The sequence below is a fragment of the Anomaloglossus baeobatrachus genome, chromosome 4, assembly GCF_048569485.1.
Source record: "Anomaloglossus baeobatrachus isolate aAnoBae1 chromosome 4, aAnoBae1.hap1, whole genome shotgun sequence".
NCBI classification, from domain to species: Eukaryota; Metazoa; Chordata; class Amphibia; order Anura; family Aromobatidae; genus Anomaloglossus; species Anomaloglossus baeobatrachus.
In genome coordinates, this window is record NC_134356.1 from 91,235,404 (window position 1) to 91,258,571 (window position 23,168).

General features: G+C 50.4%; 1 protein-coding gene across 1 annotated transcript in view; it reads right to left on the reverse strand.

Moving 5' to 3' along the window:
- Positions 1 to 23,168, reverse strand: part of DDX46 (DEAD-box helicase 46) — a 209,277-nt gene that overhangs the window by 102,319 nt on the left and 83,790 nt on the right. Inside the window, exons 9-11 of the mRNA XM_075344461.1 lie at positions 5,564 to 5,684; positions 2,813 to 2,988; positions 1,184 to 1,305 (exon numbers count right to left, since the gene is read on the reverse strand). Coding sequence (XP_075200576.1) covers positions 1,184 to 1,305; positions 2,813 to 2,988; positions 5,564 to 5,684 — 419 coding nt within the window. The remainder of the gene's footprint in view (positions 1 to 1,183; positions 1,306 to 2,812; positions 2,989 to 5,563; positions 5,685 to 23,168) is intronic.

Here is a 23,168-nt window from a genome sequence, read left to right on the forward strand (position 1 = left end):
TATTGGGTGGGGACTAGCTGCTATAAGGTCATCCCATGCACAGTCTCATACATACAGAAGAAACACCACAGAGGGCATGATACAACAGTAATGAGCAGGGTGTGAGAAAAAAATACTGCTGAAACGTCCTTTGTATCTGTGCTTTATTCACTGTCTCTCTGAAGCAGCAGTAAGCTGATGCCTCACTTCTTCAACTTCATCAGAGTGAGTTTCTCCCGTGCCTCCCCCATACTCTGAAATGCTCTGACACAACATATAAGACTCTCGCCTACCTTGACAAGCTTCAAAAGGAACCTGATGACCCACCTCTTCCGAGAAGCCTACAAACTACAGTAACCCTCAGTCTACTATAGCACTGCACGACCAGCTCTACCCTCACCCATCCCTTGTAGACTGTGAGCCCTCGTGGGCAGGGACCTCTCTCCTTCTGTACCTGTCTGTGCCTTGTATTGTTTATGATTATTGTACTTGTCCCTATTATGTATACTCCTTTCACATGTAAAGCGCCATGGAATAAATAGCGTTATAATAAATAATGATAATAATAATAAAAAATAAATTAGTCCTGTTGGGGAGACCTTCAGGGGGTCTTGGAGGAGGATTCCAAATCAGAGCTGCGCTGATGAATCAGGAGAAATGACCACACAGAGACGTGTCTCTATCCAGGAGAAGCTCAATGCTCTGACCCTTGTATTCAAAACATAGCATATATATACAGCTTACTCAATACATCCACGTTATCTATTAACCAACCAGCTAGCCGGGCATAGTTCATTCCTTGTTTGAACAACATTCTTTAGTAAAGCATTTCAGGTGTGTCTAGGCATAGACAAGAGTCTATGAATGGAACAATGTCAGTTACTTATTTGAAACTACAGATAAGTATCTCTTCTATTCATGAATGTCAGTTACTTATTCATGAACTAAAAACTTATTCTACTTAGTCCTAAGCAGAATTTGTTTCGGTTATACATTCCTTTAATATTTCAATTAGGTATATATGGAGAAGCAATACATAAAGCATTCAAAGGACAGATTATCTTATTATTATACTGGACAAACGATTCATAGCTAGGCCTTCACAGTCCAGGACGTAGGGGAGTGGAGGAAGGAAATCTGAGAAGCAGGCAGAAAGGCATATTTACAGATAAAACAAATTAGACGCATGCATGTTTTAGCATACCTGCTCACTGATCCCCGTTCCTCCATATACACAGACTACCCTCAGTCCAAGAGTCTTGGAGAACTTCTTGCACTCTTTGGTTATTTGTAAAGCCAGCTCCCTAGTAGGTGTCATTATGACCGCTGAAAAGAAAGATGTCATTTATATTCAGTTACAAAATTTTATGCAGAAATTATGCAATTACTTACATCTTACACATGCTAAACAATATAAAAAGTACTCCTAAAAGAACAGAATTGTTGTTAAAACCATCTTCTGACATACCAGTTCTTGGAAGCTCAGTAATACATTGCAAAAGCATATAGGCACAGATTGCCTGGCGTACATGTCCTTAATGCGTCTGTCTGCTCTTCGATTGAATGAGTAATGTTTCTCCTTGTTTAGAGTGACATGGCTGACGTGACAGGTGTAAGGAAGCTTATAAGCCATGCAATGCTCCTACTGGGGAAACTAAACCTGACATTCTGATTGCTCATTACAGCATTTTTTGTGGTATTGCAGTGACCCCCCAAAAATGTAATGTTAGTAGTTTTGATTTTTTTCTGTTTACACCACTTACGATTTAGGCTATTTTTATATTTTGATAGATCAGACTTTTCTGAACACGGCGATACCACATATAGGATTTGAACCTTTGTTAATTTTTTTCACTTGTTTTTTGCTTTTCTTAGTATTCATTAGTCCTCTACGGAGAATTGAGCCTGCGATCATCTGATCTCTTGTATTGTATATAGCAATACCATAGCCACGGGCACTGGCAGGGCTTCAAGGAAGTTCCATAAAGACAAGAATGAAGGTCTTCAACAGATCCCTGGCGGTCATATCAACCCATTGGCATCCCATGATAACATCATGAGTGTGCCAATGGCTGCATAGAATGACGCACCCCATACAGCATGCTAAGTCGTGTTTATATTGCAGTGCATATGTTCATTCTTTATAGCTTGGATAAGATGTGTGCACATACTCCTAGAAGGTGTGACGAGTCTCAGGCTCTGCTACATACATAGACATACCTTTTTAGGCTATGTGCGCACGTTGCGTACTAGCCCTGCAGAAATTTCTGCAGCGATCTGAAGAGCACACGTGCGCTTCAATTCGCTGCAGAAAATGTCCGTAGAAAAAAAAAAAAAAGCCGATTCCATGCGCTCTGCCTGCAGCTCCTGCCATAGACAGAGCAGGAGCTGCCGGCAAAGCGCACGGAAGAAGTGACATGTCACTTCTTGAACGCAGCGCTTCGGGCAGCAGCCGAAGCGCTGCGCTCTAAGACGCCACGTGCGCACGGCCCCTGCACAATCTCCATAGACTGTGCAGGGGACGCAGGACGCATGCAGTTACGCTGAGCTACAAAGCGCAGCGTAACTGCATGTATTTACGCAACGTGCGCACATAGCCTTATGCTTTAATGCAAATCTACATGCTTCCCTGCAAAACTGCCATGAGAATACGGTCTTTGCTATGACATTCTGCCTTTGGGTCTGCTGAAATGGTGTCCGCATAAGCAGGAATTACTCCAAACACAGCTGCCATAAAGTGAAATACTACTACGTTGTAATTGAGAAAAATATCTTTAAAAAAAAACAACCAACCAAAAAACGTAACATGAGGAATTTTAGAAAAATGACTTACAGATTGGTCCTTCCGCTTCTTCTAAGGGTCTCTGGTCCATAATATGTCGAAACATAGGCAAAAGGAAGGCAATTGTTTTTCCGCTTCCAGTTTTGGCAATACCAATCAAATCACGGCCAGACATGATTGCAGGAATAGCTTGTGCTTGGATTGGTGTTGGTTTTTCATATGCGTGTCTGATGGCAAACAAAAGATTAACACGTTAAATGTAAAAAAATACTTTAAGGCTATGTGTCCTCGGGACAATGTACCTGCCGATTTTGCCACGGAAAACCTACGGATTTATCTGGATTTTCACTTCCCATGTTATCCTATGGGACATGGGGAGTGTCTGTGTCCATGATGAAATATGTGCGGCTGCAGAATATGCTGCGGGTGTCCTGCAGCCGCACATAACTGCATGTCAATTATTCCTGCAGAAATTCCGGCCCTCCATTATGGAGATAGAAGCCGGGACTTCTGCAGGTAAGTCGCATGAATGTTCACAGCTATTTCGCTGGAATCCCGCAGCTACGTATAGCTGCGGATTCCGGGGAGCTGCTGCGGGAAACCTGCGGACGTACCTGTGGATATATTCGCAGGGCACATAGCCTAAAAGGTCACTATGCTTATCGTATGTCTCCAATTTAACAGACAATATTTTTAGAACTTATTGCAGTAATGTATTACAACATTAAAATGACAATTGCTTCACCACAACTAACACATTTGACTATCTCTTTAGAAAGTCTTGCAAAGTTAAAAATAAATGTGACCACTGCAGTCAATCATTGGCCTCTGTGCTCCTGTGCCAGTGACTGGCTGTAGTGGTCAGGTCGTCACTGCTGCACGTATTAATGAGACCTGATAGGACCAAACAGGTGAGTACTTCATTCATTTCTTAAATTTAGCTAATTTCCTCCTGCCTTAAATTTCCAGGAAAAGATGAAAAGAGGGTGATATATGGCTGAACTTGTGGAGGGGTCTGCCATGTGGTCAGGAGAACACGATTAAGAATAAAAAAAAAAGATTTCTGTTAATAGGACTGAGGATCTGGCTGCGGACTTAAGACTATTGGACGCAGAGCGGAGTGCATGGCGGCTCTATGGGATTCAGACTTACATCGATCTCATTGTTGTGTTTTATTAGAAATTTTATTGCTCATCAGTTTAAGGTGCACAATAAAATCTTAAAGGACCGGGAGGGGCGCCATGGTGGGATACAGTTCACACGTACACATACCATACTCATCCAGAGCCTAGAGCCATGAGGCACAGATGTGCCAGCTGGATCTTATGAACACACAAGGCCAGGCATGAGATTGGTAATTAGAACGAAGCAATCATTCCATTATGCTCACTAATGTCACAGGAGCCTCAAATAAAGCCATTGTTCTGTCAGCCACTAGTCCCATTATGTAGATGGTGATAGCAGGCCCAGTGGAGCAGTCACCACACGGGGTCTTGAATGCGGTCTCAAGGTGAGAGGCTTGGCCTCAGGAAATAACAGATGGGTGGCTTGGGGTACTTCGGACTCTGACGAGGGGTTGGGTGTTGTTGCTGGATGGAGCTGTAACATGCTACAGACGTGGTATTCGTTGTCTGAAGGAGCATAGGCTGTGACTGCAGACCACAACAGCGGGAGATACAAAAGCTGTTGACCAACCAAAAGTTGGGAGACAGTGGGAATAGCCTGGTGCGAGGGCAGTAAAACTAACAGTCCTGGTTTGGGCTCTCGGTGACTGGGGACATCTCCTTTTGACCATCTACCCAGAGTTGCTGCGAGACCGTGGACAGAAAAATAAAAATTGCATCATTAACCTGCCTAGGTGATTAATACAACACAATCTCAGATCTTCACAGGGACATTAAAAAGAGAATTCGAGTTATCATGAGGACAGGGCAGGACTTCACAAAGAATCCAGAGTACACAACATAAAGCAAAACTGAGATCTGGTCACTGAGAAATCTGGTCCAGGTAGGGGGGTCTTCAGAGGTTACACTGTAATTAAAGGGAACCTGTCAGCAGATTTGGGGCCTATAAGGTGCGGCCACCACCAGTGGACTCTTATATACTGCATGTTAGAATGCTGTATATAGGAGCCCAGGCCGCTGTGTAAAACGTAAAAATCACTTTATAATACTCACCTAAACGGTCGCTGCAGTGGAGTTGGGTCACATGGGCGTCTGTTCTCCGGTGCCTCCTCTTTCAGCCATCTTTGTCGTCCTTCTTCTGAAGCCTGGGTGCATGATGCATCCTACGTCATACACAACTCCACCGCAGCGACCGTTTAGGTGAGTATTATAAAGTGATTTTTATGTTCTACACAGCGGCCTGGGCTCTTATATACACCATGTTAGAATGCTGTATGTAAGAGCCCGGTGGTGGTGGCTGCAGCTTAAAGGACCCAAATCTGGTGACAGGTTCCCTTTAAGCTTTATTACTCTGGGGAAATTGTGGTGCACAATAATCAGCCACATAATGCTGCACAGAAGAAAATATGTAGGAAGAATAGGGAGCACAGTCTACAATTGTAAGGGGAACACAAGCAGTAACTGAGGCAAGATTTACTTGCTAACCAGTCACTATGGAAAAAACATTTGTGCACTGAAGCGAAGGCCAACCTTTGTCTCATGGCATTGCTCCAAATTGGTCATTAGATTCATAAACACAGAGTCAGGGATCGGTGGAGGCCTGCAGAGCAAAACTACAGGTAACTGCACCAATGCTACTTACACGCACCACACTGAGCATATACAGATAAATCCTTACTTTTTAAGGGAATTCAGAATCTTCATCGATATGCCACATTGGACCCAGGTTTTAATTGGCTTAGGACAATTTTTTCCCTTCACTGTAATTCCTTCAAGTTCAAGTCTCAAGGCATTGACCTCTGGTAAGAAAAAGAAAGGCATTACGTGATAAAGTTATCAATTGTCCATGTTAAATACATTGGAAAATTTGTGTATTAGTAGCGATGAGCTTCCAGAAAAATGCCCTTCAGACTGTGAATGCTTTCATGGGCTAAAAATGAATAGTGCTGGCTCCGGCTTTATAAAATACATCTGACGACTGCTTCACATATCCAGTCCTGCGGATACTCCTCATAGATACTTGATATATGCAGAGTTCCATGGGACTTTTACCTTAGCGAGTACAATGCGATCTCTCCAGCTCACACACCTTTTATTCAGCCGGAAGTAAATGTGGAATTTATAAACCACACTTACTAGAATTGTAATGTAACTTGAGGGTTCTTGTTGGTAGTGAACCCATAGCGAGAAATCTTCAACAAACCCAATCATAAGTTAACCCCTTCACAACGAAAATGCGTAAGTTTACAGCACGTGCTTGCAGGAAAAGAACCTTGTGTTGGCAATAGTGCATGTGAGAGGCGCTATTGCAGACCGCTGTTCCCCATCCAGTGACGTCTTTGTCAAGTGCTGCACACGTCACATCCGTGCAGCTGGCTGTATTCTTCCTCACTCACTGAGCTGTGTTTCACCGCTAATCAAAGCCCATCTGCTCCCTGCTCCCCCCTCACAGCACAGCGCGTCTCTTGCTTGCAGCGAAGAATGCGACTGGCTGCACTGATGTGATGTGCGCAGCACTTGATGGAGATGTCACTGGAGCGGGGAACAGCGATCTGCAATAGCGTCTCTCACAGGCACTATTGCCAACACAAGGTATTTGAGAGAAACATTGTTTCTCAATATAATATCGATCTGGACAATAAAAAATATGGGTGAACCACCTTTTTAAAGCACTGGTAGAGCTTTAAAGGTGTGTGCCCACGATCAGCGTTTGCAGTGTTTTGGATGTAGCATGTTTTCACTGCGTCGAAAACGCTTCTTTGTACAGTACAAGCACAGTGGATGGATTTCTAGAAATCCCGTGCCCACTGTGCTGTTTTTTTCCGCAGCAAACACTGACTTGTGGTGCGGCTTTCCAAACCTCAGCATGTCAATTGTTTGTTTTGCTGATTTGCATGTGTCCTGAACACAAGCAAGAGACCACAGCGCACTGAACCCTGATCACGGCTACAAGCAGCTGCGGTCTCCTGCGGAGGGGACTCGCGGCCCCGCAGGTCAGGACCCGCTGCGTTCAGGGTGCAGTGAGTCCTGATAGGGTATGTGCCCACTAAGTTCTATCTCGTGGGAAATTCCGTACCTGCCGTTGACCACGAGTGATCTATGGAGCCTTGTTTTAGAATGTTCTCAGAACGAAGCTCCATAGGTTTCATTGGGAGTTGTGGGACATTACACCAATGGATTAAGCCACAACTTTGAGGATTTCTTAATTAATAAATTGGTGAACAAGAGTGTGTGAGGGGAGTCTTTACTCAAACTTATGTGTGCATGTAGGTGTGTATGTGTGTGTGTATGTATGCATGTGCATATGTGTGTGTGTATGTATGGGCATATGTGTGTGTGTATGTATGGGCATATGTGTGTATGTATGTGTGCGCGCACGCGTGTGTGTGTGTGTGTATGTATGTATGTGTGTATATGCATATGTGTGTGTATGTATGTGTGTGTGTGTGCGCATGTATGTATGTATGTGAGTGTGTGTATGTATGTATGTGTATGTATATATGTGTGTGTGTGTGTATGTATGTGCGTGTGATGTATGTATGTATGTATGTGTGTGTGTGTGTGTGTGTGTGTGTGTGTGTGTGTGCGCATGTATGTATGTATGTGTGTATGTTTGTGTATATGTGTGTGTATGTATGTATGTATGTATGTGTATATGTGTGCGTGTGTGCGCGCGTGTGTGTGTGTGTGTGCACGCGCATGTATGTATGTATGTGTGTGTATGTGTAAATGTGTGTGTGTGTATGTATGTATGTGCATATGTGTGTGTGTATGTATGTATGTGCATATGTGTGTGTGTATGTATGGGCATATGTGTGTATGTATGTGTGCGCGCACGCGTGTGTGTGTGTGTGTGTGTGTGTGTATGTATGTATGTATGTATGTGTGTATATGCATATGTGTGTGTATGTATGTGTGTGTGTGTGCGCATGTATGTATGTGAGTGTGTGTATGTATGTATGTGTATGTATATATGTGTGTGTGTATGTATGTGCGTGTGATGTATGTATGTATGTGTGTGTGTGTGTGTGTGTGTGTGTGTGTGTGTGTGTGTGTGTGTGTGTGCGCGCATGTATGTATGTATGTGTGTGTATGTTTGTGTATGTGTGTGTGTATGTATGTATGTATGTATGTGTATATGTGTGCGTGTGTGCGCGTGTGTGTGTGTGTGTGTGTGCGCGCGCATGTATGTATGTATGTGTGTGTGTATGTTTGTGTATGTGTGTGTGTGTATGTATGTATGTATGTGTATATGTGTGCGTGTGTGCGTGTGTGTGTGTAACTGTATACTTACCGGGTTGAAAAGAAGGGAATTTTGTTTACTTACCGTAAATTCCTTTTCTTCTAGCTCCTATTGGGAGACCCAGACAATTGGGTGTATAGCTTCTGCCTCCGGAGGCCACACAAAGTATTACACTCAAAAGTGTAACCCCTCCCCTCTGCCTATACACCCTCCCGTGCCTCACGGGCTCCTCAGTTTTGGTGCAAAAGCAGAAAGGAGGAAACTTATAAATTGGTTTAAGGTAAATTCAATCCGAAGGATGTTCGGAGAACTGAAAACCATGAAACAATTGAACATGAACAACATGTGTACACAAAAGAACAACTAGCCCGAAGGGAACAGGGGCGGGTGCTGGGTCTCCCAATAGGAGCTAGAAGAAAAGGAATTTACGGTAAGTAAACAAAATTCCCTTCTTCTTTGTCGCTCCATTGGGAGACCCAGACAATTGGGACGTCCAAAAGCAGTCCCTGGGTGGGTAAAAGAATACCTCGATAAATAGAGCCGACACGGCTCCCTCTTACAGGTGGGCAACCGCCGCCTGAAGGACTCGCCTACCTAGACTGGCATCTGCCGAAGCATAGGTATGCACCTGATAGTGTTTCGTGAAAGTGTGCAGGCTAGACCAGGTAGCTGCCTGACACACCTGCTGAGCCGTCGCCCGGTGCCGCAATGCCCAGGACGCACCCACGGCTCTGGTAGAATGGGCTTTCAGCCCCGAAGGAAGCGGAAGCCCCGAAGAACGGTAAGCTTCAAGAATCGGTTCCTTGATCCACCGAGCCAAGGTTGACTTGGAAGCCTGCGAACCCTTACGCTGACCGGCGACAAGTACAAAGAGTGCATCTGAACGGAGCAGGGGCGCTGTGCGAGATACGTAGTACCGGAGTGCTCTCACTAGATCTAATGAGTGCAAATCCTTTTAAAAGCGGTGAATTGGATTAGGGCAAAATGAAGGTAAGGTGATATCCTGATTGAGATGAAAAGGCGATACCACCTTAGGGAGAAATTCCGGAACAGGACGGAGAACCACCTTATCCTGGTGAAAAACCAGGAAGGGGGCTTTGCATGACAGTGCTGCAAGCTCCGACACTCTACAGAGTGAAGTAACTGCTACTAGAAATGCCACTTTCTGCGAAAGACGTGATAAGGAGACATCCCGCAGCGGCTCAAAAGGCGGTTTCTGAAGAGCCGTTAGCACCCTGTTAAGGTCCCAGGGTTCAAGCGGGCGCTTGTAAGGTGGGACTATGTGGCAAACTCCCTGCAGGAACGTGCGGACCTGCGGAAGCCTGGCTAGACGCTTTTGAAAGAATATTGAGAGTGCCGATACTTGCCCTTTGAGAGAACTAAGTGACAACCCCTTATCCATTCCGGATTGAAGGAAGGAAAGAAAAGTGGGTAAGGCAAAAGGCCAGGGAGTAAAACCTTTATCAGAACACCAGGACAAGAAAATCCGCCAAGACCTGTAATAGATCTTGGCGGACGTCGGTTTCCTGGCCTGTCTCATAGTGGCAATGACATCCTGAGACAACCCTGAAGACGCTAGGAGCCAGGACTCAATGGCCACACAGTCAGGTTGAGGGCCGCAGAATTCAGATGGAAAAACGGCCCTTGCGACAGCAAGTCTGGGCGGTCTGGCAGCGCCCACGGCTGACCCACCGTGAGATGCCACAGATCCGGGTACCATGACCTCCTCGGCCAGTCTGGAGCGACGAGAATGGCGCGACGGCAGTCGGACCTGATCTTGCGTAGTACTCTGGGCAGCATTGCCAGAGGAGGAAATACATAAGGCAGTCGAAACTGCGACCAATCCTGAACTAATGCGTCCGCCGCCAGAGCTCTGTGATCTTGAGATCGTGCCATGAAGGCCGGGACCTTGTTGTTGTGCCGTGACGCCATGAGATCGATGTCCGGCGTTCCCCAGCGGCGACAGATCTCTCGAAACACTTCTGGGTGCAGGGACCATTTCCCCGCATCCATTCCCTGACGACTGAGAAAATCTGCTTCCCAGTTTTCTACGCCCGGTATGTGAACTGCGGAGATGGTGGATGCTGTGGCTTCCACCCACTGCAGAATTCGCCGGACTTCTTGGAAGGCTTGACGACTCCGCGTGCCGCCTTGGTGGTTGATGTATGCGACGGCAGTGGCGTTGTCCGACTGGATACGGATCTGCCTGCCCTCCAGCAACTGCTGGAAAGCCAATAGGGCCAGATACACTGCCCTTATTTCCAGGACATTGATCTTAAGGGAAGATTCTATCGGAGTCCAGGTTCCCTGAGCCCTGTGATGGAGGAACACCGCTCCCCACCCTGACAGGCTCGCGTCCGTGGTGACCACAGCCCAGGTTGGGGGCAGGAAGGATTTTCCCTGTGATAGAGAAGTGGGAAGAAGCCACCACTGAAGAGACGTCTTTGTTGCAAGGGAAAGAGAGACGTTCCTGTCGAGAGAGTTCGACCTCCTGTCCCATTTGTGGAGAATGTCCCACTGGAGCTGGCGCAGATGGAATTGCGCGAAAGGCACTGCTTCCATCGCTGCCACCATCTTCCCCAGGAAGTGCATGAGGTGTCTCAAGGGGTGTGACTGAGTCTGAATCAGAGATTGCACCCCTGCCTGCAGTGACAGCTGTTTGTCTAGTGGTAGCTTGACTACCGCTGACTGTGTATGAAACTCCATCCCTAGATAAGTCAGAGATTGGGTCGGTGTCAACTTGGATTTTGGGAAGTTGATGAGCCACCCGAACTGCTGGAGGGTCTCCAGAGCGACGGTAAGGCTGTGTTGACACGCCGCCCGAGAAGGTGCCCTGACTAAGAGATCGTCTAAGTAGGGAATCACCGAGTGCCCCTGAGAATGCAGGACCGCCACAACGGATGCCATGACTTTGGTGAAAACCCGTGGGGCTGTCGCCAGGCCGAAGGGCAATGCCACGAACTGAAGGTGTTCGTCCCCGATGGCGAAACGCAAAAAGCGTTGATGTTCTGGTGCGATCGGCACATGGAGATAAGCATCCTTGATGTCGATCGATGCGAGGAAGTCTCCTTGTGACATCGAGGCGATGACCGAGCGGAGAGATTCCATCCGGAATCGTCTGGTGCTCACGTGTTTGTTGAGCAATTTGAGGTCCAGAACGGGACGGAATGATCCGTCTTTCTTTGGCACCACGAATAAGTTGGAGTAAAAAACGCGACCCTATTCCTGAGTGGGAACGGGGGTCACAACTCCTTTTTTCAGAGCGTCCACTGCTTGAAAAAGTGCGTCTGCCCGCGCGGGGGGCGGGGAGGTTCTGAAGAAACGAGTCGGAGGACGAGAGCTGAACTCTATCCTGTAACCGTGAGACAGGATGTCTCTCACCCATCGGTCTTGAACATGTGGCCACCAGGCGTCGCAAAAGCGGGAGAGCCTGCCACCGACCGAGGATGCGGTTCGGGGATGCCGTGAGTCATGAGGAGGCCGCCTTGGAGGCAGTGCCTCCGGCGGTCTTTTGGGGGCGTGACTTAGACCGCCACGCATAGGAGTTCCTCTGGCCTTTGTCCTGTCTATTGGACGAAGAGGACTGTGGCTTGGCGGAGGGACGAAAGGACCGAAACCTCGATTGTATCTTTCGTTGCTGAGGTCTCTTGGGTTTGGACTGGGGTAAGGAGGAGTCCTTTCCCTTGGATTCCTTAATAATCTCATCCAATCGTTCGCCAAACAATCTCTCGCCAGAAAACGGCAAACCGGTTAAGAACCTCTTGGAAGCCGAGTCTGCCTTCCATTCGCGCAGCCACATGGCCCTGCGGACTGCAACAGAATTAGCGGATGCCACCGCTGTACGGCTTGGATTTCATCAGGAGTTCTATCTGCCTGTCAGTGGCATCTTTTAGTGATGAGCCATCCTGCAACCGCAACCACAGATCTAGCCGCCAATCTGGAGACTGGGGGATCCACCTTGGGACATTGAGCCCAACCCTTAACTACGTCAGCGGGGAAGGGGTAACGTGTGTCAGTAAGGCGCTTAGTAAAGCGCTTGTCCGGAACCGTTCTGGCCTTCTGGATGGCATCCCTGAAGCTAGAGTGATCAAAAAATGCACTCCGTGTACGTTTGGGAAACCGAAACTGGGGTTTCTCCTGCTGAGAGGCCGACTCCTCTATAGGTGGAGGCGGGGGAGATAGATCCAACACCTGATTGATGGACGAGATAAGATCATTTACTAAAGGGTCCCCTTCAGGTGTATCAAGATTGAGAGCAACATCAGGGTCCGAGCCCCGAGCTGCAACCTCCGCCTCGTCCTCCAGAGAGTCCTCAAGCTGGGAACCCGAGCAGCGTGAGGAAGTCGGGGAAGATTCCAAGCGAGCCCGCTTAGCTGGTCTGGGACTGTGGTCCGTGGAGAAGTCCTCCACGTGAGACCTAGGGCCCACCCCGGCCGGGGTGGACCGAGAGGGACCTGGAGGCGCCGATCTAACAGGGTCCGGGGCCTGTGTAAGGACCGGTCTGGACTGCAGGGCTTCCAGCAACTTGGCAGACCATTTGTCCATAGACTGAGCCATGGATTGTGAGAGTGACTCAGAGCTTTTCAGCAAAAACTGCAAACTCTGTCGCTGCCACCTGGACAGTGGAAGCAGGGGGGTCTGCCTGAGCCGAGGGGCCCACTAGTGACCGAGGCTCCGGCTGAGCAAGCGTAACAGGGGCCGAGCATTGCTCACAGTGAGGGTAGGTGGAACCCGCAGGTAACATAGCCCTACAAGAGGTACATGTCGCAAAAAAACCCTGTGCTTTAGTGCCGTTGCTCCTTGTGGACGACATGCTGTAGTGTCCTAGGAGCGTGATCACTGAGGGTATATAGAAAAAAGGGTATACAGCCCGGCCGAACAGAAATAAGTATATATATACGTATCTATACCGGCACCCAGGGGGACCAACACCGAGTGACCGGTGCGGCTTACCGACCGCTAAAAAGCGGGGTGTGTGTGCTCCAGATTCCCTGCCTTGGTCTCCCAGAGCTGCAGAGCTGTTCTCTGTGATTCTCCACCGGCAGAATGTCCGAAAAATGGCTGCCGGAGCTCTCAGGGGAGGAGTGAAGCCGTGGGCGGCGTTAGGAAAAGTGCGGGAATCTGGGGTCCCCACAGTGATCAGTGAGGGGGGAGGGAGCATACAGGATGCCCCGGCCCTCACATCCGACGTCAGGTCGGCTGTCCCGCCCCTATCTCTGATAGACAGGCCCGGGGGCGGGAGTTTTGCCACTAGGCCGCGATGAAGCCGGGGACTAAATTTAATACCGCGGCCGACAAGCAGGCGCAGTCGGCGCGGTAGTCCCCGGTCTTCCCAATTCAGCAGCCAGTTGCGGCGTCCGGGAACCAGGCGCTCCATACACATTCCCCATGGGGACACAGAGTACCTCGTGGATGCAGGGCCCTGTCCCTGAGGATAGATAAGCTCCTGTCCAGCAGATTCCCTCAGGGGCTGCGGAGGGAGCATGGTCCCAGAACCTGGATGACCGCTTCGGATCCCACTTCTACCAGAGCCCTAAGGGATGGAGAAGGAAACACGGCATGAGGCTCCAGCCGTCGTACCCGCAATGGGTACCTCAACCTTAACAGCACCGCCGACTTAGTGGGGTGAGAAGGGAGCATGCCGGGGGCCCCGTGGGGGCCCTCTTTTCTTCCAACCGATACAATCAGCAGCTGCTGCTGACTAAAATGGAGATGTGTGAGTGGATGTGTGCCTCCTTCCACACAAAGCATAAAACTGAGGAGCCCGTGATGCACGGGAGGGTGTATAGGCAGAGGGGAGGGGTTACACTTTTGAGTGTAATACTTTGTGTGGCCTCCGGAGGCAGAAGCTATACACCCAATTGTCTGGGTCTCCCAATGGAGCGACAAAGAAAACGGATTTTTGTGTACTCACCGTAAAATCGTTTTCTCTTAGCCATCATTGGGGGACACAGGACCATGGGTGTTATTGCTGCCTATCCATAGGAGGACACTAAGTAGATGCAAAAGCATAGCTTCTCCTCTGCAGTATACACCCCCTGGCCGGGCCAGGCAAGCTCAGTTTTAGTACACAAGCAGTAGGAGGAAAAAAAACAGTAAAAACTTACCTCAACAGAGGAACATGAGAAAAAAAAAAAAAAAAAAAAGTCATAACCAAATAAGGTACTGAGAGAACCAAGGCCCAACAGGGCAACAGGGTGGGTGCTGTGTCCCCCAATGATGGCTAAGAGAAAATGATTTTACGGTGAGTACACAAAAATCCGTTTTTCTGACGCCTCATTGGGGGACACAGGACCATGGGACATACTAAAGCAGTCCATTGGTGGGAAACAAAAGAAGACAACACAACCCAAGGACTAGGAACCAGTCCCAGACAGCCTGGAGCGCCTACTGAGAGAGGTGCTCTACTGCCGTTTGCAGAATTTTCCTACCCAGATTTGCCTCAGTTGAAACCTGGGTATGGACTCTAATGCTTTGAAGACGTATGTAGGCTAGACCAGGTCGCTGCCTTACACACCTGTTCCACTGAAGCCTGATGCAGAATGGCCCACGAAGCGCCAACTGCTCGCGTGGAATGAGCCCGCAGCCCACTAGGAATGGGCTTGAGTTGCAAGCGGTAGACTTCCTGGATCGCAGAGCGAATCCAGCGAGCCAGCGTCGCCTTTGAAGCTGCCTGTCCCTTCTTAGGCCCCTCAGGAATGACGAACAAAGAGTCCGTTTTCCTAAAGGGGGCTGTCCTGGATATGTAATATCTGAAAGCTCTGACGAGGTCTAACGAATGCAGAGACCTTTCCACCCTATGAACCGGGTGTGGACAAAAGGAAGGCAGAACAATGTCCTCGTTCAAATGAAAAGGGGTAAGAACCTTTGGAAGGAAATCCGGAAGGGGGCGCAGAACCACCTTGTCCTGGTAAAAGATCAGAAAAGGCTCGCGGCAAGAGTGCTGCTAGCTCCGAAACCCGTCTGATGGACGTAATTGCCACCAGGAATGTTACCTTCCAGGACAGAAGAGCAAGGGAGGATTCCTTTAGGGGTTCAAAGGGAGACCTCTGGAGACCGTCCAGAACGAGGTTGAGGTCCCATGGCTCCAGCGGCCGTTTGTACGGTGAAACTAGATGGGAAACGCCCTGGAGGAAGGTCTTGACTTGCGGTTTTTGAGCCAGGCGGCATTGGTAAAAGATTGAGAGCGCTGAGACCTGCCCTTTAAGGGAACTGACAGCCAACCCCGCTTGCAAGCCAGACTGTAGAAAGTCGAGAATTCTGGGGATGGCCAGAGGCATAGGCTGGACGTTAGTTTCTCTGCACCATGAAAGGAAGATTTTCCACGTACGGTGGTAAATGCGGGATGAAGCAGGCTTTCGGGCGCTGATCATGGTGGAAATAACCGCGGGGGAGAATCCCGCTCTTGTTAATACCCAGGTCTCAATGGCCCTGCCATCAGCTTCAGAGTTCTGGAGTTCTGATAGGAAATGGGCCCTTGGGTCAGCAAGTCTGGGATGTCTGGAAGGCGCCACGGTGCGTCTGTGAGCATTTGTACTAATTCGGCATACCAGGCACGCCTGGGCCAGTCCGGTGCTATCAGTATCACCGGGACTCCCTCTGCCTTGATCTTCCTGATCACCCGCGGTAGCAGGCGTAGAGGTGGAAATATGTAAGGCAGGCGGAAGTGGTGCCAGGAGCAGACTAGAGCATCCGCGCCGATGGACTGCGGGTCGCGTGACCTGGCTATGAACGCGGGTACCTTTGCATTCAACCTTGAGGCCATTAGGTCCACGTCTGGTGTGCCCTAGCGAGTGCAGATGTGTAGAAACACATCTGGGTGGAGAGACCATTCTCCGGCGGCCAGGCCTTGGCGACTTAGAAAGTCTGCTGCCCAGTTCGCTACCCCCGGTATGTGTACCGCTGATATCACGGATCCCGACGATTCGGCCCAGCTGAGGATCTTGTGGGCCTCGAAATAAGGCGCTTTGCTGCGGGTGCCCCCCTGCCGATTAATATAGGCTACAGCTGTCGCATTGTCCGATTGGACTCGAATCTGACGACCCGCTAGCAGAGGGCAAAACGCTCTGAGCACGAGGAAGATCGCGCGGAGTTCCAGGATGTTTATGGGTAGGAAAGACTCCTGGGGCGTCCAACGTCCTTGAGCAGTGTGGTGCCGGTACACTGCTCCCCAGCCTAGGAGGCTGGCGTCCGTGGTCAGGACCAGCCAGTTCACTGGGAGAAAAGATCTCCCCTTCGATAGGGATGAGGACCGAAGCCACCAGCGGAGTGCGTACCTGACTGAAGGCGTCAGGTGAAGATGTCTGTCCAGGGAGAAGGGGCTCTTGTCCCAGGCCGCTAGAAGGGCTAGCTGCAGTGGGCGGAGGTGCAGTTGAGCAAAGGGTACTGCTTCCATTGCTGCCACCATCCTGCCGAGCACTTTCATGCTGAATCGAATGGAGCGAGACGGAGGACGTAAAAAGCAGCGTACCGCTCATTGAAGAGCGATCGCTTTGTCCTGAGGGAGAAGGATCAAGCCCCGACGGGTGTCCAGGGACATGCCCAGGAAGGTGATGGATCGTGATGGGATCGGGGACGATTTATCCAGATTCACTAGCCACCCTAAGCTGGATAGAGTGTCCACAGTGATCTGTACGCTGGTTGAGCAGTCGCGGAAGGAGGGGGCCTTGATGAGGAGGTCGTCCAAGTAAGGGAGAACGACTACTCCCCTGGCGTGAAGGACGCTCATGGCGGCCGCCATGACTTTGGTGAAGACCCTTGGTGCGGTGGCAAGGCCGAAGGGTAGAGCTACGAATTGAAAGTGGGAGTCCTGAATTGCGAAGCGGAGGAACTTTTGGTGATCTGGGGCGATGGGTATGTGCAGGTACGCGTCCTTGATGTCTATGGAGGCAAGGAATTCCCCTTCGACCATGGATGCAATAATGGACCTTAGGGACTCCATTCTGAATTTCCGTACGTGCACATGTTTGTTTAGGTGGTTGAGGTCCAGGATGGGTCGAACTGACCCATCCTTTTTGGGGACCACAAAGAGGTTGGAATAAAAAAAACCCGAACTTCTCGTCGTCTGGGACAGGTATTAGCACTCCTGCTGTTTGGAGCGAGTGGATTGCTGAGAAAAAAGCTTCGCGTCATTTTCGAGTCGTTGGGGAATTTGAGAGAAGGAACTGACTCGGGGGTCGGGTCCGAAATTCTATGTGGTAACCGGAAGACACAAGGTCTCGCACCCATTTATCGTCTGAGGCGGCAGCCCAGATGTGTTGAAAGAGCCGCAGTCGACCTCCTACAATGAGTGTGTCTTCCGGGGCGCCGAAGGAGTCATGAGAGGGGAAAATGTTGTGGCCGAGTCTCCCTAGTCCTGGACTGTTTCGGTCTAGGCTGCCATGACAAAGTGGGTTTCGGGGAGAGCTGAGGTCGGTCGGTCCCTGCGTAGTCCGCAACTGGTGGCGGGGACAGCACGGGATGTCGACCAACCAAATGAGTTCCGAAAGGAGCGGAACGAGGACTGTGGACGTCTGGTGAAGGATGTCCTGGACTTCAGCTGGGGGAGGGAGGTACTCTTTTCTCCCGTGGCGTCAGAAATGAGTTTGTCCAGACGTTCGCCAAACAATCGGTCTGGAAAAAAGGATAGGCCCGTGAGAGACTTCTTGGAGGCAGAGTCCGCTCGCCATTGTCTGAGTCAGAGAGCTCTACGGATGGCTATGGTATTTGAGGCGGCAAACGCTGCGCAGGTAGCAGCGTCCATGGAGGCCTGGATGAGGTACTCCGCCGCAGCGGCAATTTGAGCTGTTACCTCTGTGAAGGTATGAGTGACCTGGGATTCCTCAAGCGAAGTGTTAAGGGAGTTTGCCCAGACCGAGATCGCCTTTGCGACCCACACAGAGGCAAAGGAGGGCGAGAGGGAGGAACCCGCAGCCTCAAAAGCAGAGCGGGCGAGGTGCTCCACCTGTCTGTCGGGTCCTTGATGGAGGAACCATCGGGTAAAGACAGGAGCGTCTTTGTGGTAAGGCGGGAGACCAGGGGGGTGGACCGAGGGCGGATCGGCCCAGCCCTTAGGGGCAGGTGAGGCAAAAGGGTACCGGGACTCCATGAGTTTACGGTTACCGAAGCGCCTGTCAGGCTTCTCCCTTTGCTTTGTGAGGATATCCTGAAACTCTGGGTAATCAGCGAAAATCTTAATTACTTACCGGTAATGTGATTTTCAGTAGCCCATGACAGCACCACCTGAGAGATAGGTTCCGCCCACATCAGGACAGGAAACCCACTGATAAAAAGGCGGCACCTCTCCTCCACATCAGTAGGTTTACAGAGCCAGAGAGGACCAACAAAACAAAACCAGAAAACGTTAATCACACCACCACCAGGAATACACCACTAACGGTAACACTCCCCGAAGGGTGCCCAGAACCAGTGAAAAAGGTGGGGAAACTAAGGGTGCTGTCATGGGCTACTGAAAATCACATTACCGGTAAGTAATTAAGATTTTTCCCCTTCGCCCATGACAGCACCACCTGAGAGATTCTATAGACCAATCAACCTAGGGAGGGACCACTGCTTGGAGAACCCGTCTACCAAAAGAAAGGTCAGCCGTGGAGGATAAGTCAAGTCTATAGTGACGAAAAAATGTAGAAGCAGAGGCCCAAGTGGCGGCCCTGCAAATCTGTTCAACAGAGACCTCAGCCCTTTCAGCCCATGAAGTGGAGACTGACCTAGTAGAGTGAGCTCTAATGCGAAGGGGAGCAGGGACACCCTTGGCAGAGTAAGCTAGGGAGATGGCGTCCCGAAGCCAACATGCTATTGTAGCCTTAGACACCTGGCAACCCTTAGTACTGCCCAGAAATGCCACGAAAAGGGCCTGGGACTTCCGCCAGTCCCTAGTCCTATCTAGGTAGGTAAGAAGGGCCCTTCTCACATCCAATCTATGAAGCCTGGCTTACTTGTCATTTGAAGGGGGGGGGGGGGGGTCACAAAAGGAAGGCAAAATAATCTCCTGTGACCTGTGAAAGGGCTTAACCACCTTAGTGAGGTAGGAAGGGTCCGTGCGCAATACCACTCTGTCTGCCAGAACCTGGGTATATGGATGGACAATCGAGAGAGCCTGTAAATCCCCCACCCTCCTAGCGGACGTCAGTGCAATGAGGAGTGCCACCTTTAGGGACAGGATTTTAAGGGCAACTTCCGAGAGGGGCTCAAAGGGAGTGTCTACAAGGGCATCCAGGACAAGATTCAAATCCCAGGGGGGCATACGAGGAATGGGAACCGGGGCAGATCTAGCACATGACCTAATAAAGCGGCTAATCCAGGGATTCCCAGCCAGGTTCTGATTATAAAGGGCACCAAGGGCTGAAACCTGGACTTTCAGGGTGTTAGTGGCCAGGCCCAGTACCACTCCCTTCTGAAGAAAATCCAAAATGGCCGAGATAGGAGGAGGACCCATCACCTGTGCACCGGAAACCTGCAGGAACTTTTGCCAGACCCTGCCATAAATACCCGTGGTAACCGCCTTCCTACTCTTAAGGAGGGTAGACACCACGCCTTCTGAGAAGCCTCTGGCTAAGAGGACCTGCCGCTCAAATGCCAGGCTGTCAGGTGGAGGGCAGGATCCCTGGGATGGCAGACTGGGCTCTGCACGAGAAGGTCCGATTCCTCTGGAAGGACCCAAGGTTCCGATATTGCCAGCTTCTGAAGCCAGAAAAACCGGGCCTCTTGGGCCAGACTGGAGCAATGAGAATTACATGAGCCTGGTCCTCCCGGATCTTCCTGAGTACTGCCGGGAGAAGGATCAAGGGAGAGAAGGCATACAGAAGACCCCGGGACCAGGATACCTGCATTGCGTCTATCGCCCAGGGACGATCCCTGGGATTGAGAGAGCAGAATCTCTCCAGCTGCCTGTTGGCCCTGGTTGCAAACAGGTCTAAAACCGGCACCCTCCAAAGAGCGACGATCAACTGAAAGACTCAGGGGTTCAGGGCCCATTCCCCCTGATGGAGATGATGCCTGCTCAGGAAGTCCGCCTCTATGTTGTCCTTCCCAGGAATATGAAGGGCCCGAAGGTGGAGACGGTGGGACTCCAGAAGATGCAAGATCCGGATAGTGAGGGCAAGGAGTCGTGAGGACCTGGTGCCTCCCTGACGGTTAAGATAGGCCACCACCACCCTGTTGTCCGAAAGGATCTGAACACTCCGACCTGAGAGGCAATGGAGGAAGCCCTGAAGGGCCAGATTCACCGCCATGAGCTCCCTGAAGTTGGAAGACTGATGTCGCAGCTGAGTGTCCCAAACACCCTGTAGCTTCTGAGAACCCAAGTGGGCCCCCCAGCCCAGGTGACTGGCATCGGTAGTGATAACATCTGTGACCCTGGGACACCATGCAACCCCTGCAGACAGATGCGCTAAGTCCTGCCACCAGGACAGGGAAGGAAGGACTTCGGGATCTAACCGGATCAGGAGGTCTAAACAGCCTCCTGACCGCAGCTGTCAGCCCAGGACCTCCATCTGAAGGGAGCGCAAATTTATCTGACCAGAAGGGACCGCGGGGATGCAGGCTGAAAGGGACCCGACCAGGGACATTGCTTGACGGAGGGACATGACTGGATTGTGAATTGCCGAGGTGACCAGGGAACGAATCCTGAGCTGTTTCTCCTCTGGGAGAAAGGACATCTGTGTGGTCGAGTTCAGGATGAGACCCAGAAAGGCCTGACGTTGCAGAGGATGGAGTCTGGACTTCTCCCGGTTTATAATCCAACCGAGGCCCTGAAGGATGGAGATTACCGTCGCCACATGCATTCTGCAGAGGGACTCGGACGGACTTGCTACCAACAGGTCGTCCAAGTAAGGGACGATGAGGATCCGGTGAGACACGATGTGCGCCATCACAAAGCTGCTGGCAGAGGTAAAGACCCTTGGGGCCATGGAGACACCGAATGGGAGTGCCCTGAATTGATAGTGAAGGACTGATCCGTCCTTGTGATGGGCGAATCTGAGGAACCGCCGAGACGCCGGGTGAACTGGGACGTGATAATATGCGTCCTTTAAATCGAGGACTGCCATAAAACAGCCGGGATATAACAGTTTGATTGTAGACCAGACCGTCTCCATCTTGAAAGGGTGTTGTATCAGATACTGATTGAGGACTCTTAGATTTATGATCGTCCGAAAGGATTGGTCCGGTTTGCGGACTAGGAACAGAGGGGAATACACTCCCTGACCTCTTTCCCCCCTGGGAACCTGCTGTATGACCCTTTTCAAAAGGAGAGATTGTATCTCGTCCTCCAATGCCCTGGCTTTCTCGATCTGAGGCATGGATGTAACAACGAAGCACTCCCGAGGGGATCGAACTGAGTTCCAAGGAGAGACCGTCCGAGATGACTCGCAGAATCCATTGGCTGGAAGAGATCAGTTCCCAGACGGGGAGGAAGAGAGAGAGCCTCCCTCCCACCGGGATGCTGGCGTCATTGGGGACCCTTGGACTTCGAGGAGGAGGAAGGGGCAAACATAAATCCAGACGTCTTTCGTCTTTTCTCTCGCCAGGAATCCTGTTCCTTGGGGTGCTTCTTATGGAAAAACTGCCGTCTCCGAAAACGTCTATCAGGTGGAAACTGCTGTTGCACAGTCGGAAAGCCCTGCTTCCTGTCCGATGCCTTGGAGAGGAGATCATCTAGTTGTGAGCCAAAGAGGAAGTCACCTTCACAGGGCATACTGCATAGACGGCCCTTGGATTGGACGTCTCCCTTCCAAGATTTCAGCCAAAGGGCCCGTCTGGCAGAATTGGAAAGGGCCGCAGCCTTAGCTGACAACTTCAAGGAGTCAATGGAAGCATCTGCAAGAAACGCCGCTGCCCCTTGGATGCGAGGTATGGAGGAGAGGATCTCCATTCGGGGTGTGTCATCCTTAAGCCGGTCCTCCAGCTGTTGGACCCAGACCATGAGGGAACGTGCGACACAGGTCCCCGCCACCGCAGGTCTTAGAGCTCCCGTGGTAGCCTCCCAAGTGCTATGGAGAAACCCATCCGACTTTCAATACAGCTGATCACGGAGGGAACCGAAATCCTCAAAGGGGAGGGTCGTGGATTTGGATGCCTTCACCACTGCCACATCGATCCTAGGAGTTTTGTCCCATGATGTGGTTGCGGCTTCATCAAAGGGATACTTTTTTTTCCACGAAGAGGAAGAAGGGAATTTTGTTTACTTACCGTAAATTCCTTTTCTTCTAGCTCCAATTGGGAGACCCAGACAATTGGGTGTATAGCTTATGCCTCCGGAGGCCACACAAAGTATTACACTAAAAGTGTAAAGCCCCTCCCCTTCAGCCTATACACCTCCCGTACTGCTACGGGCTCATCAGTTTTGGTGCAAAAGCCCGAAGGAGGAAAAAATTATAAACTGGTTTAAAGTAAATTCAATCCGAAGGAATATCGGAGAACTGAAACCATTTAACATGAACATGTGTTACAAAAACAGGGGCGGGTGCTGGGTCTCCCAATTGGAGCTAGAAGAAAAGGAATTTACGGTAAGTAAACAAAATTCCCTTCTTCTTTGTCGCTCCTTATTGGGAGACCCAGACAATTGGGACGTCCAAAAGCAGTCCCTGGGTGGGTAAATAATACCTCATAATAGAGCCGTAACGGCTCCGTCCTACAGGTGGGCAACTGCCGCCTGAAGGACTCGCCTACCTAGGCTGGCATCTGCCGAAGCATAGGTATGCACCTGATAGTGCTTCGTGAAAGTGTGCAGGCTCGACCAGGTAGCTGCCTGACACACCTGCTGAGCCGTAGCCTGGTGTCGCAAGGCCCAGGACGCTCCCACGGCCCTGGTAGAATGGGCCTTCAGTCCTGGAGGGAACCGGAAGCCCCGAGGAACGGTAAGCTTCGAGAATTGGTTCCTTGATCCACCGAGCCAGGGTTGACTTGGAAGCTTGTGTCCCTTTACGCTGGCCAGCGACAAGGACAAAGAGTGCATCCGAGCGGCGCAGGGGCGCCGTACGAGAAATGTAGATCTTGGCGGACGTTGGTTTCCTAGCCTGTCTCATAGTGGCAATGACCTCTT